At 35.4% G+C, this 15898-nt stretch overlaps 1 protein-coding gene across 2 annotated transcripts in view; it reads left to right on the top strand.

The window, feature by feature from the left end:
- The window catches only part of LOC110457226 (putative oxidoreductase GLYR1), a 60017-nt gene extending 48300 nt beyond the window's left edge, over positions 1–11717 (top strand). For both annotated transcript variants that reach the window (XM_021508401.1, XM_021508400.1), the window contains 5 exons: positions 6129–6239; positions 7029–7293; positions 8150–8332; positions 8598–8722; positions 8886–11717. In XM_021508401.1, the coding sequence (XP_021364076.1) occupies positions 6129–6239; positions 7029–7293; positions 8150–8332; positions 8598–8722; positions 8886–8960 (759 nt within the window). In that variant the 3' untranslated portion in view covers positions 8961–11717. The remainder of the gene's footprint in view (positions 1–6128; positions 6240–7028; positions 7294–8149; positions 8333–8597; positions 8723–8885) is intronic.
- Positions 11718–15898: the final 4181 nt, after the last annotated feature.

Genomic DNA, 15898 nt, shown 5'->3' with positions numbered 1-15898 from the left:
TGGAGTTATTACCCTTGGTTTCATTAATGCGATGCATGCGTTCCATGATGTTGTATTGCACTCATTGATCTACCAGTTATGTTGAATGATTTCTCTTTTAATATCAATTACTCACAAATACTTCATATATTTCAATCATACAAACAACTGCTCATTCAATGTGTGACGGGCGTATTATATACCGCTCGCGGTAACCTTGTTTGACAAATAAACAAGTCCTTCAATCTACAAATACTCCCATCTTTTCCTGGACACCGTCACGTTTTACTTTAAAGCTGACTACCATCTCAGACTGTAATGCTTCCAGACATTGAATTGTCCATACTAGTAGACTGCTTTATTAACTACCTGATATCATAAAGTACAAATTGCTGTTTAAAGCTGTTTTAAAATTAATTTAAAATTAATTTCGTCAAACTTATTAGAAATAATCAAGAAATGGTATGTTTTCTTGATACCGGATGTCCCTACTAGACTCACAAAATATAACAAAATGGCAGATTATTAAATTACTTTTTAGACAAGGTGTAACTGCTGCAAGAAATAAACGGGTAACTGTGAACCAATGTTGTTATTGTTTCCCGTTGTTGTAGATAAAACATAGATATACACATATATATACACATAGATATACACATAGATATACACATAGATGTACACATAGATGTACACATAGATGTACACATAGATATACACTTAGATATACACATAGATATACACATAGATATACACATAGATATACACATAGATGTACACATAGATATACACATAGATGTACACATAGATATACACTTAGATATACACATAGATATACACATAGATATACACATAGATATACACATAGATGTACACATAGATATACACATAGATATACACATAGATATACACATAGATATACACATAGATATACACATAGATATACACATAGATATACACATAGATATACACATAGATATACACATAGATATACACATAGATATACACATAGATATACACATAGATATACACATAGATATACACATAGATATACACATAGATATACACATAGATATACACATAGATATACACATAGATATACACATAGATATACACATAGATATACACATAGATATACACATAGATATACACATAGATATACACATAGATATACACATAGATATACACATAGATATACACATAGATATACACATAGATATACACATAGATATACACATAGATATACACATAGATATACACATAGATATACACATAGATATACACATAGATATACACATAGATATACACATAGATATACACATAGATATACACATAGATATACACATAGATGTACACATAGATATACACATAGATATACACATAGATGTACACATAGATATACACATAGATGTACACATAGATATACACATAGATATACACATAGATGTACACATAGATATACACATAGATATACACATAGATATACACATAGATATACACATAGATGTACACATAGATATACACATAGATATACACATAGATATACACATAGATATACACATAGATGTACACATAGATATACACATAGATATACACATAGATGTACACATAGATATACACATAGATATACACATAGATATACACATAGATATACACATAGATGTACACATAGATATACACATAGATATACACATAGATATACACATAGATATACACATAGATATACACATAGATATACACATAGATATACACATAGATATACACATAGATATACACATAGATATACACATAGATATACACATAGATATACACATAGATATACACATAGATATACACATAGATATACACATAGATATACACATAGATATACACATAGATATACACATAGATATACACATAGATATACACATAGATATACACATAGATATACACATAGATATACACATAGATATACACATAGATATACACATAGATATACACATAGATGTACACATAGATATACACATAGATATACACATAGATGTACACATAGATATACACATAGATATACACATAGATATACACATAGATATACACATAGATGTACACATAGATATACACATAGATATACACATAGATGTACACATAGATATACACATAGATATACACATAGATATACACATAGATATACACATAGATGTACACATAGATATACACATAGATATACACATAGATGTACACATAGATATACACATAGATGTACACATAGATATACACATAGATATACACATAGATGTACACATAGATATACACATAGATATACACATAGATATACACATAGATATACACATAGATGTACACATAGATATACACATAGATATACACATAGATGTACACATAGATATACACATAGATATACACATAGATATACACATAGATATACACATAGATGTACACATAGATATACACATAGATATACACATAGATATACACATAGATATACACATAGATATACACATAGATGTACACATAGATATACACATAGATATACACATAGATATACACATAGATATACACATAGATATACACATAGATATACACATAGATGTACACATAGATATACACATAGATATACACATAGATATACACATAGATATACACATAGATATACACATAGATATACACATAGATGTACACATAGATATACACATAGATATACACATAGATATACACATAGATATACACATAGATATACACATAGATATACACATAGATATACACATAGATATACACATAGATATACACATAGATATACACATAGATATACACATAGATATACACATAGATATACACATAGATATACACATAGATATACACATAGATATACACATAGATATACACATAGATATACACATAGATATACACATAGATATACACATAGATATACACATAGATATACACATAGATATACACATAGATATACACATAGATATACACATAGATATACACATAGATATACACATAGATATACACATAGATATACACATAGATATACACATAGATATACACATAGATATACACATAGATATACACATAGATATACACATAGATATACACATAGATATACACATAGATATACACATAGATATACACATAGATATACACTTAGATACACACATAGATATACACATAGATGTACACATAGATATACACATAATGTACACATAGATGTACACATAGATATACACATAATGTACACATAGATGTACACATAGATATACACATAGATGTACACATATATATACACATAGATGTACACATAGATATACACATCTTCATTTTAGCGGCATTATGACTGAGAAATCAACATTTGTACGACAACAAATAATAGGATTTCAAGTATCTAAAACAGCGTTGTAGTAAAAAATATTACTTTCCAACTAATGGGTGCTGAGTTTAGCGACAATTAATTTGATTACGCGACTGTCGTGTGGTATAACAAGCTAAACATAAGACAGGTAACACCAAAGTACCTTGTCGTGTATAACCTTGTCGTGTATAACCTTGTCGTGTATACACGACAATGGGGATGAGCGGCATATAATTTGGTTGTGTCCTGTACAACAGGGACCAGGATGGCATACTGTTGTCCTGTGTATACGATAACAGTACGGAAAGAGATAAGAGTCCCTAGCTGTACCACTGTCACTTTAAAACTGTCGCTATTCGTTGAAAATTGTTTTTCTTGCATTTTTTTTTATATCCATGTATAAGCTTGATAGCTTGGATAAATCAATTCTGATAAGAAGGCCATACATTGGGAGACAATGAAGATGAAATAAACAAAACTATCTTGAGTTTGACATACTTTGAACCCTGACCCTCCGTTAAGTTTGTTGTTGCTCTAACCAACAGAGCTATCTGGTCAGTGGAAGTGTCACGGTCAAGGTTAGCTACAGTTATATCCAAAATAAAATTAAGGGGAGTTTACACTATATACATAAAAACTACATTGGAATTCTATGTTTTGTCGACAGTGAGACAAGGTTCCTTGAAGGGAATAATTTTATCATTGCCTTTAGGCAGTTTGACCTATATCAGTATGTAAATGAGTCTGTGTGATATGCAAATGAGGCTGTTGAGTCATATGTATATATTTTGAAATATGATAATAAGGACTTTTACAAAGTAGCTATGGAATGGCCAGAACCATGTTGACCAGACTCAGAAACATAACTCTATATATATAATGATCGATAGAGATGAATTATTGTACATTCCATAGTATCTCCAGACATGTACTGTGTGTGACGTCAATTTCAATCTTTGACATGTCATGGCATATAATGAAATTACACTTGTCTACCTTGAAATTAACATCTAACAGGACACACCATGTGAACAGGCTGGGCTTATATCCATGTATGTAGTGTATTGAATTGTGTATTGGGATAGTGTGCAAGCATTGTTTATTGTATACCCGGAAATTTTTGATGAGCTAATTTTCGCCCTCTTAGATCAGTAAACAACATAATACGCATAGCAGACATTTTGAAGAGCACAATTAACACTGGGTGAAAATTGGTCTCATAAAAAGTTATTGGGCGAAGGGCGAAAGTTTGACTGGGCAAAAAGTTCCTAGTATACAGTATCAAAACACAAGTATGGTCTATCATTTGTATTTGCACTCATTTTGACGAATGAAGTTGTCATAAGGACAAGTTAGAACCATCAGTAGCTCTCATCATCCCCCATGATACATTCATAAATTAATACTGATTCTGTTAGTTTCCATTTTATTGCCTTTCCTGTAATATTTACTTACTAAATATACAGCTGTACATCTTCCGCACTAAGTTGTTTCCCCCTTTAATATTATACGCACCTTTACATTTTTTTTCAAAATTTAGATGGTAAAATTTGGATTTATTACGACAGTATTTTACATTGAAAGGAGATTTTGCAAGAAAATAAAAGTGTTGTTTTAACTATATCTGATATAATTTGTTGAACAAATCATTTTTTCCAACATTTATCATGCAAAATGGAGTACAAAAGTTTGAATTTCATGGCAATATGGAATATTAATAAATGCATTTTTTTTGTGAATTTCTGTAATGAGTTATTTTTTTCATATTTGTAATGGACAATGTTTGGGTAATTTGTCGGTATATAAAAGTAAATGGTTTGCAAAATGTGAATAAAATCATTACTGTCTCCATATGATTTTTTTTTGTCATTTTATTGGACTCTGAACAGAAAGGGACCCCCATGTGGTGTACTTATAAAATGCATTAAAACTGTAAAAATATGCGGTAAAACTTCATAAAAATTTGGGAAATGCTTCACACGCGTATGTAGAAACTAAAAATTGTATTTTTTCACTTCCAAAAAATTGAATTATACATGGAATACCTTAATATGCTTGTGATGGTGCAGCATCAACTGTCTGTCATCAACTGATCTTTAAAACAGCTTCTCCTTCAGAACTATGAGTCCAAGAGCGATGAATTTTATGAATTTCCATGACCATCTCTCAAGGTCATAGAAGTAAATTGGCAAAAAAAGAACCAACTGACTTCTGTTACAGGGCCATGAATCATTGGATGATGATATCTATTTCTCCCAGCCTTTACAGGTGCATGTGTATATCCTGTTTTAGAAAGGTCAGCTTGTCACCCCCTCATGCATAATAACAAGAAAAATTGTGAGATCATAATAAGTGAATGGCGATATTCAAACATGCTAGACTACTACTGTCGGTGGAGTTGTGACTGATATATTATGATGATAATGATCCCCTGCCTTAAGTGTGTAACAGGGAAGTCTCCAGCCTTGGGTTGATTATTTCCTTGTCCAACCCTCAGCAGAGCATCAGGCTAGACAACAAAAAATTGTCAAAAGGGTTGGAGATTTCTCTGTCACACCTCAATCTACCTTGCCCAAGTAAAGAGCTTTTAGCTTTATTCTAATGAATGACTGATCCATTTTCAAGATTACAATGGTCAGATGTGTTAAAAATAGAGAAAAAGTTAAACAAAACAGCAGGATTAGTGATTACATGGATTTTGGCATCTTGTAGGAGGATTACCTGATGTAGAATTATAGTGTAGCTCTGCTATCTCCTACTTAACAATGTATATTGATGGTTTGGTATGTTTTTGTACTTGCAGTGCAGAGAATTTGTAAAAGCCGGAGCATTAAAGGGAAACAACCCCGCAGAGGTTATACAGAACTGTGATATCACCTTCTCCTGTGTGGCAGACTCTACTGCAGTGAAAGATGTGAGTACCAGACTTTTAAGTTCAAGGTCAGGTTACCTAGGCTTTAAGGATACCTGTACCACTGCCTAGTATTGTAGGTAACTTTGCATTGGAAACTTGTTCCAACATGGCTTTAGCTTCAATCAGAGATTTCTAAAAATAGAAATGTTCCACACAAAACTTTATGAAAAAATGATGAAATCAACAACAAAAAATCAACAACATTTCGAGTGTTAAAAATAATGCTTTATGTATGGAAAGCTGCATTGGAATTCTTCAGTGTTTTACCTGTATTTTGACTGGAATCCTTTAAAGTTTTGTTCATTACCTGGTAATCTGAAAATATCAGGTAGATAAATAGGAAAATAAGGTATAATTTGTGAGAAAGTGATGATATTTTTATACAGATGTGTAAGTACAGTCACAATCAACTAAGTTTTTGCGAAGTGAATTTTTTTTGCAAAATAATATTTACATGAGCAATTCTTCAACTTATTTTCAAAAAAGACCATCACCTTGACCATTTAAAAAAATCTTTTTCCAGGAAGTGTAGCAGAGTTACATCCCTTACTATGATGAGATTGACTCATTCTACTACAAGTTATCTCCCTTTTGACATTTGGGTAGCAACTTGGAACCTGGTGAGATTTCCAAAAGTCTACAAATGTACCTGATGTGTTGAGAGATGCATGTTGTGCTTCTTCAGCTGTTGAGAATGTTTATGTTTTTACATGTGTAACGAATGTGTAACCTTTAAACTCTCCTGTTAAGTAAGTGGTCCTTTGGTATACAATGTGTTGTATATTACAGCTGGTGTTTGGTAACTCGGGAGTGCTACAGGGCATCACCAAGGGAAAGTGTTTTGTGGAGATGTCTACAATTGATGAGGAGACGATGCAGGATGTAGGGGAGGCCATTATGGCGCGGGGAGGAGTCTTCTTAGAGTCGCCTGTCGTTGGCAGCCGAGTCCCTGCCCTGGAGGGACAACTCGTCATCTTAGCAGCCGGGGAACGCAAATTATATGATGATTGTTTCTCGTGTTTTGAAGCAATTGGCAAGAAGTCTTTATATTTAGGTTAGTAAACATGAAGAAACAATTATAGTGATACTATGTTTTCATAATTTGGTGATAGGTGGAAAAATTGAATAGGTTTGCAGCACAGAGTTTGAAAGTGGTTAGAGCACATGATATCTGACACCATCCCTACTACACAAGGTTGTTTATCTGACCTGTCACGTGTTATTGATTTGTCAAAACAAAAAATCACAGTTTCTACACAGTAGATTAAGCTGAAACCTTGTAGGAGACACAAAATATATCAAAGAGCAATTGTAACGAGAAATTATAGCATATTACTATTTACCCATCCTGGTTGGTTGTGGTTGTAGTGGCAATTGGGCAGATGAGACTTTTAAGAAGTGCTTAGAAAATAGTTCTATAATAGACTATGTAAAATGTGTTGTCACATAACGTGTATCTCAGAACATACAACTTAAGTATTTCGATTGTTATACCTTAAACAAGTATCAGGTAGGAAATTAACACATTTGGAGAGGGGGGGGGGGGGGGGGGGAGAAGATAGGAGTATGATCCAGTTTTGCTTGGCTTGAGTTAACTTTGATAAATGATCAGATTTTAATGGCTCATTGCAAAAGTCAATAGAGGTATGCAAGGAGATCAAATTCAGTGAGATACCAATCTAGTGTCAATGATTCTTTCAATATGAGAAATAGATTTAAATACTTTTTGACCTAATCATTGACTAACATGAAATTGGTATATCCTTCTTGTTTTTGTTTGTTATATTTTCAGACTTGAAAGTTATGATTGAAATAAGAATAAGAAATTATTCTATTGATAGCACAAATGTTGATACATATGCAATGTTTTTAAACTATCTTGTCATGTGACTTATTTGAATACCCCCCAGGAGCTGACGTTGGTCAGGCTACCAGAATGAAGCTTATCATCAATATGGTGATGGGATCAGTGGTGGCTTGTCTCTCTGAGGGTATGGCAATGGCTGAAAAAGTGGGTTTGGACCAGGAGGATGTTGCTGAGGTGTTCTCTATAGGAGCCCTTTCTTGTCCAACAATCATACACAAAAGTCAGGGTAGGTAACTCTATAGCACTGTCGTACAATCTTGCAAATTTCCAGACTCCGAAAATGTATAATGGGCACTAATAATGAACACGGTACATAGTCTCTCTCTTATGGTACAGTTTCCTAAAACATGGAACATATCAGACCTTTTGTGACAATATGAAATAATTGAATACAGTTTTAGAATTAAAAAATGTGTGTAAAATCTCAGGATCTACATTCAGAAGTTTTAATTCTTGAATGCTGTTGTTAATTTTTCCTTTGACCTTTACAGCCATACTGAACCAGAAGTATGACCCCCACTTCCCTCTGGTGCATCAACAAAAGGACCTTCGTCTTGCCTTGTTGCTAGGCGACAAAGTAGAACAGCCACTTTATGTGGCTGCAGCAGCAAATGAGGTTAGTAGTCGACTACTGGGTTACTTTCAGTGTCACTGTGTTACTTTATTCATTAATGAGAAATGTAAAACTGAATGATATTTGTCTGAACATGAACGTGTGGTATTGTTCTTTATAAACCTTGACAGGATCAGTGGAGTTGACCGCGTTATTTTTGTTCCAGTTGTACAAGAAGGCGAGGCGGCTTGGGTACGGAGACAGTGACATTGCTGCTGTGTATCGGGCAGCCAGTGCGTGAGACGGGACAACAATGCAATCATCATCAATTTAAACCACAAATCCACAGCTCGCTCGGCAGGAATACAACATTGATGTCGCCATTTCTGATTTGACCTCAGATATAACTATGGGGTTAAATTTTGATGTCAACATGTAAAGACACCAAGAAAGCTGAACAAATGGGACCTGGTGGTGGACCAGTCACTGATGAGATGTGATCAAACCTAGTAAACAGTTTATACCAAACGTACCAGTGCCACTGATGACAGCTCTTTTAATTGAGGTCATTCTGTTTTAGGGGACATTTTTCACTTGTGGAAAATTGTATATTTTGACTCCTCAAACTATTTGTGAAGGGGAATTTTTTCATGTTGATGAAGTTGTTGGTATATGTGAGCTCACCTGTCCACCTGCCCCAAGGGCAAGTGATCTTGTGCTATGGCAGAACGTCCCTCATCCATTTGTCAACTCTTCTTTTAAGGTAGAGAGCACACAGGGTAGAAGCCTACTTGTGGATCTAGAACATCCTATGATAGTGAACTGCCAACATGGATTTGAGGCCTAATATAGGAATAGGGGTAAAACATCAAAGGAAGTAATTAATGAAGTTGTGCCTGTTGTCATCTTGTATTTATTTTGATCTTTTGATAGACATGTAGCAATTTCAATGTTAGCAAAGATCAGCTGAGCTCTTGGATCTCTTGTTTATTTCATAGTGGCAGATACATATTTTTGAATGGTTAAGTTGTCATGAAATTAGAGAAAATCCCCATATCACAAAAAGTACTTGGTTGTTGAGGTCATGAGTTGTGAAGCTCAAAACTGTATTGTCAGGTAATACTATGCTATTTACCTCAAAACCAGAAACCTTCAAATATTATTTCTATGATTTATTCAATATAATTTATTAAATGATAATTAAGGAAATTTCAGTCTTTATAGAAATGATTTTCATTTGATAATTAAGATGTCAGAAATCTTATGTCTTATTTTTATAATTGCTAAAAGTCCTTTGTTGTCAGTGTTTTGCTGGTCTTGGTAATATAGGCGGCTGTTTGATAAAGGAGGATCTGTTAAATTGTTTTTTTTTGCAGCATTAGCAACCATGTGTGGGTAGAATTACTATTTGAAACAGTTTATTGTCAACTAATTTTAATGAATGTATCATTTATTGATTTTAAGCTAAGTTTTACCTAGTTTTGTGCAAGACTTTTTATAAAATGGTAAAACCAAATGACTTTTTATGGGTTGTATTAGTTTTTACGAAAAGGTCACCCTGTGACTTCTGTTTAGTCTAAAATCTTCCCCGAGGTAAACAATGATGCATTGCTGGATGTTTGTGATGTTTAGTGATATGTAACGTTTCTGGCATTATCTGACCACTGATTCCCAGTATTTATACTTGTGGATTTTAATTTAACAGAAAAAGTGAACTTAACAGCAGATGAAAGTGTGTTTCATCTTAACATTTTATTTTGTACTAATAGAAATCAATGTTAATACCGCATTTGTGAATGGTGTAAATTTGAGTTTTATGCTCTGCTGAATTTTCAAAAGTAGTCAGCAAGACCTTTATAAAATGAGAGTAACCTCCCTTTTTTTTTACCACCCTACATACAAACATCTGGTCCATTTTCGTTTAATCAGTCAAACCGGTCAGACCACAGTTGTTCGTTTATTAAATAAGGTTGGACCTAGTAAGCTGATACTGCTTTCTGGCAAGCCTTGACAGAGCCCTGCAAGGCCTGCATAAACATTTGTAGGTCCGCCAGGTTTTATACCCGAAATTGTTACGTTTATAAACGATCAAACTGGTTGTTCCGCATAAACGAACAGGCCCCTAGACTGGAAGGTTTGAGATGAACTGTTAAGGTAACATGTCTACTAGATATATGGACACCACTGGGAAGATGTTCACTCAAGTATTGGGCGACCAATAGATCTGAACCTCGTTGGTTTATTTAATAAAGATAGCATTGTGTCCTTTGTAGCTGGTGTCAATATCAAATATGTCAAGAAAACAAAACTAAAATGTCCTGGGTTTACATGACACTCCTGTTTAGAGGGACATTGACACCACCATTTGAAGTTTTGTCTGAGAGATGAATGGACGTTTTGTAACTGTGTATAAAAGATGTATGTGGTCAGTTATCATGTATATATCATCATGAATGAAGACACCTGCTAATTAGATGATAACAATGTTTGTAATATGCTCCTAACTCGACTTGTTAGACCCCAGACATGATTACCTTGTTAGGTATCTGTTTCTAAGGTTACTGAACTGTGACAGGCTATATGTTATTCTCGTACAATTTCAAAAAACTCAAATCTGGTGTCTTAATTGAAGATGTTAATTAAAACAATAGTAGATGAAAAAGTTTAGATAATAAATGAAGAAGATGAAATATTCACCTAACTAGGCTTGTGTTCTGAGCTTTAACAAGTGGGTAGTATATTCCTATGTAGATACATGTATATGTTCTCCGGTTTTGTATACATTTTATGTTCTTATACAATTTGCATTAAGTATTCATTTTTTGTGTCAGTTTTTAAATGTTTTGTTTCTGATAATCATGTGGTGTGTTTCATCATTGACATGTTTTAATCTTCATCCTGACAGCAGTAGTCCTGTTTCTGTAGTGATCATATTCATCGTATAATCATGTTTAATGTTAATGATTAGTCATTAGTCTTATGTGTTCTTGGCATTGTATAAGTGATTTCTGGAAGGTAAACAAGGACAATAAAAGAAATATCATGTATTATATTTTCATATCAGTTTGTACTTATTTTTTCTTTCAAATATTGTTACAAATCTTTTACACAACTGTTGTTTTCAATCTTACTGTGTTGGAGCGGGAACTTCACTACACAGTTTTAAACTACTCAAGACAACTGTGTGCAATAAAACAGCACTGTCTGAACCATGAAAATAGCTTGTATTTAAGAAAATGTTGATCCTTCATTAGCACCTGTAAAAAACTAATATTGGACAGACAGGAAGTATGCCCCTGTTAAATTGTACAGACAGGAATTATGCACCTGTTTTATTGGACAGACAGGAAGTATGCCCCTGATATATTGGACAGACAGGAAATATGCCCCTGTTATATTGGACAGACAGGAAGTATGCCCCTGTTTTATTGGACAGACAGGAAGTATGTCCCTGTTATATTGGACAGACAGGAAGTATGTCCCTGATATATTGCACAGACAGGAAGTATGCCCCTGTTATATTGGACAGACAGGAAGTATGTCCCTGATATATTGGACAGACAGGAAGTATGCCCCTGTTATATTGGACAGACAGGAAGTATGCACCTGTTATATTGGACAGACAGGAAGTATGCCCATGTTTTATTGGACAGACAGGAAGTATGCCCCTGTTTTATTGGACAGACAGGAAGTATGCCCCTGTTATATTGGACAGGAAGTATGTCCCTGTTATATTGGACAGACAGAAAGTATGCCCCTGTTATATTGGACAGACAGGAAGTATGCCACTGTTTTATTGGACAGACAGAAAGTATGCCCCTGTTTAATTGGACAGACAGGAAGTATGCCCTTGTTTTGTGGACAGACAGGAAGTATGCCCCTGTTATATTGGACAGACAGAAAGTATGCCCCTGTTTAATTGGACAGACAGGAAGTATGCCCCTGTTTGATTGGACAGACAGGAAGTATGTCCCTGTTATATTGGACAGACAGGAAGTATGCCCCTGTTTAATTGGACAGACAGGAAGTATGCCCTTGTTTTGTGGACAGACAGGAAGTATGCCCCTGTTATATTGGACAGACAGGAAGTATGCCCATGTTATATTGGACAGACAGGAATTATGTCCCTGTTATATTGGACAGACAGGAAGTATGTCCCTGTTATATTGGACAGACAGGAAGTATGCCCCTGTTATATTGGACAGACACGAAGTATGCCCCTGTAATTTTGGACGGACAGGAAGTATGTCCCTGTTATATTGGACAGACATAAAGTATGCCCCTGCTATATTGGACAGACGGGAAGTATGCCCCTGTTAAAAAGGCCACAATATAACATACAAAATGTGTGTGATCATCTACCTTCAGAGGAGAAGCAAGATCAAATATGACAAGAGAGGAAAGGACACAGAACATTGAGGTTATAAGCTTCCCTCCAGGGAGAAGCAAAATCAAATATGACAAGAGAGGAAAGGACACAGAACATTTAGGTTATCAGCTTCCCTCAAGGGAGAAGCAAGATCAATTATGACACGAGAGGAAAGAACACAGAACATTTAGGTTAGCAGCTTCCCTCAGGGAGAAGCAAGATCAAATATGACAAGAGAGGAAAGGACACAGAATATTAAGGTTATCAGCTTCCCTCCAGGGAGAAGCAAAATCAAATATGACAAGAGAGGAAAGGACACAGAACATTAAGGTTATCAGCTTCCCTCCAGGGAGAAGCAAGATCAATTATGACAAGAGAGGAAATGACACAGAACATTTAGCTTATCATCTACTTTCAGAGGAGAAGCAAGATCAAATAGGACAAGAGAGGAAAGGAAACAGAACATTTAGGTTATCAGCTTCCCTCTAGGGAGAAGCTAGATCAAATATGATGAGAGGAAAGAACACAGAACATTTAGGTTATCAGCTTCCCTCCAGGGAGAAGCAAGATCAAATATGATAAGAGAGGAAAGAACACAGAACATTTCGGCTATCAGCTTCCCTCCAGGGAGAAGCAAGATCAATTATGACACGAGAGGAAAGGACACAGAACATTTAGATATCAGCTTCCCTCAAGGGAGAAGCAAGATCAATTATGACAAGAGAGGAAAGAACACAGAACATTTAGGTTATCAGCTTCCCTCCAGGGAGAAGCAAAATCAAATATGACAAGAGAGGAAAGGACACAGAACATTACGGTTATCAGCTTCCCTCCAGGGAGAAGCAAAATCAAATAGGACAAGAGAGGAAAGGACACAGAACATTAAGGTTATCAGCTACCTTCCAGGGAGAAGCAAGATCGAATATGACAAGAGAGGAAAGGACACAGAACATTTAGGTTATCAGCTTCCCTCCAGGGAGAATTAAGATCAAATATGATGAGAGGAAAGAACACAGAACATTTAGGTTATCAGCTTCCCTCGAGGGAGAAGCAAGATCAATTATGACAAGAGAGGAAATGACACAGAAATATGATGAGAGGAAAGAACACAGAACATTTAGGTTATCAGCTTCCCTCCAGGGAGAAGCAAGATCAAATATGACAAGAGAGGAAAGGACACAGAACATTGAGGTTATCAGCTTCCCTCCAGGGAGAAGCAAGATCAAATATGACAAGAGAGGATAGGACACAGAACATTACGGTTATCAGCTTCCCTCCAGGGAGAAGCAAGATCAATTATGACACAAGAGGAAAGGACACAGAATATTTAGATATCAGCTTCCCTCAAGGGAGAAGCAAGATCAATTATGACAAGAGAGGAAAGAACACAGAACATTTAGGTTATCAGCTTCCCTCCAGGGAGAAGCAAAATCAAATAGGACAAGAGAGGAAAGGACACAGAACATTAAGGTTATCAGCTACCCTCCAGGGAGAAGCAAGATCGAATATGACAAGAGAGGAAAGGACACAGAACATTTAGGTTATCAGCTTCCCTCCAGGGAGAAGCTAGATCAATTATGACAAGAGAAGAAAGGACACAGAACATTTAGGTTATCAGCTTCTCTCCAGGGAGAAGCAAGATCGAATATAACAAGAGAGGAAAGGACACAGAACATTTAGGTTATCAGCTTCCCTCCAAGGAGAAGTAAGATCAATTATGACAAGAGAGGAAATGACAAAGAACATTTAGCTTATCATCTACTTTCAGAGGAGAAGCAAGATCAAATAGGACAAGAGAGGAAAGGACACAGAACATTCAGGTTATCAGCTTCCATCCAGGGAGAAGTAAGATCAAATATAACAAGAGAGGAAAGGACACAGAACATTGAGGTTATCAGCTTCCCTCCAGGGAGAAGCAAGATCAAATATGACAAGAGAGGAAAGGACACAGGACATTCAGGTTATCAGCTTCCCTCCAGTGAGAAGTAAGATCAAATATAACAAGAGAGTAAAGGACACAGAACATTCAGGTTATCAGCTTCCCTCCAGGGAGAAGTAAGATCAATTATGACAAGAGAGGAAATGACAAAGAACATTTAGGTTATCATCTACTTTCAGAGGAGAAGCAAGATCAAATAGGACAAGAGAGGAAAGAACACAGAACACTTAGGTTATCAGCTTCCCTCCAGGGAGAAGCAAGATCAAATATAATAAGAGAGGAAAGGACACAGAACATTCAGGTTAACAGCTTCCCTCCAGGGAGAAGCAAGATCAAATATAACAAGAGAGGAAAGGACACAGAACATTCAGGTTATCAGCTTCCCTCCAGGGAGAAGCTAGATCAATTATGACAAGAGAAGAAAGGACACAGAACATTTAGGTTATCAGCTTCCCTACAGGGAGAAGTAAGATCAAATATGGCAAGAGAGGAAAGGACACAGAACATTCAGGTTATCAGCTTCCCTCCAGGGAGAAGCTAGATCAAATATGATGAGAGGAGAGAACACAGAACATTTAGGTTATCAGCTTCCCTCCAGGGAGAAGCAAGATCAAATATGATAAGAGAGGAAAGAACACAGAACATTTAGGTTATCAGCTTCCCTCCAGGGAGAAGCAAGATCAAATATAATAAGAGAGGAAAGGACACAGAACATTCAGGTTATCAGCTTCCCTCCAGGGAGAAGTAAGATCAAATATGGCAAGAGAGGAAAGGACACAGAACATTCAGGTTAACAGCTTCCCTCCAGGGAGAAGCAAGATCAAATATGATAAGAGAGGAAAGAACACAGAACATTTAGGTTATCAGCTTCCCTCAGGGAGAAGCAAGATCAAATATAACAAGAGAGGAATTACACAGAACATTTAGGTTA

The sequence above is a fragment of the Mizuhopecten yessoensis genome, unplaced genomic scaffold (genome assembly GCF_002113885.1).
Source record: "Mizuhopecten yessoensis strain PY_sf001 unplaced genomic scaffold, ASM211388v2 scaffold9049, whole genome shotgun sequence".
NCBI lineage: Eukaryota > Metazoa > Mollusca > Bivalvia > Pectinida > Pectinidae > Mizuhopecten > Mizuhopecten yessoensis.
This window is presented reverse-complemented; position numbering and strand designations above follow the sequence as displayed.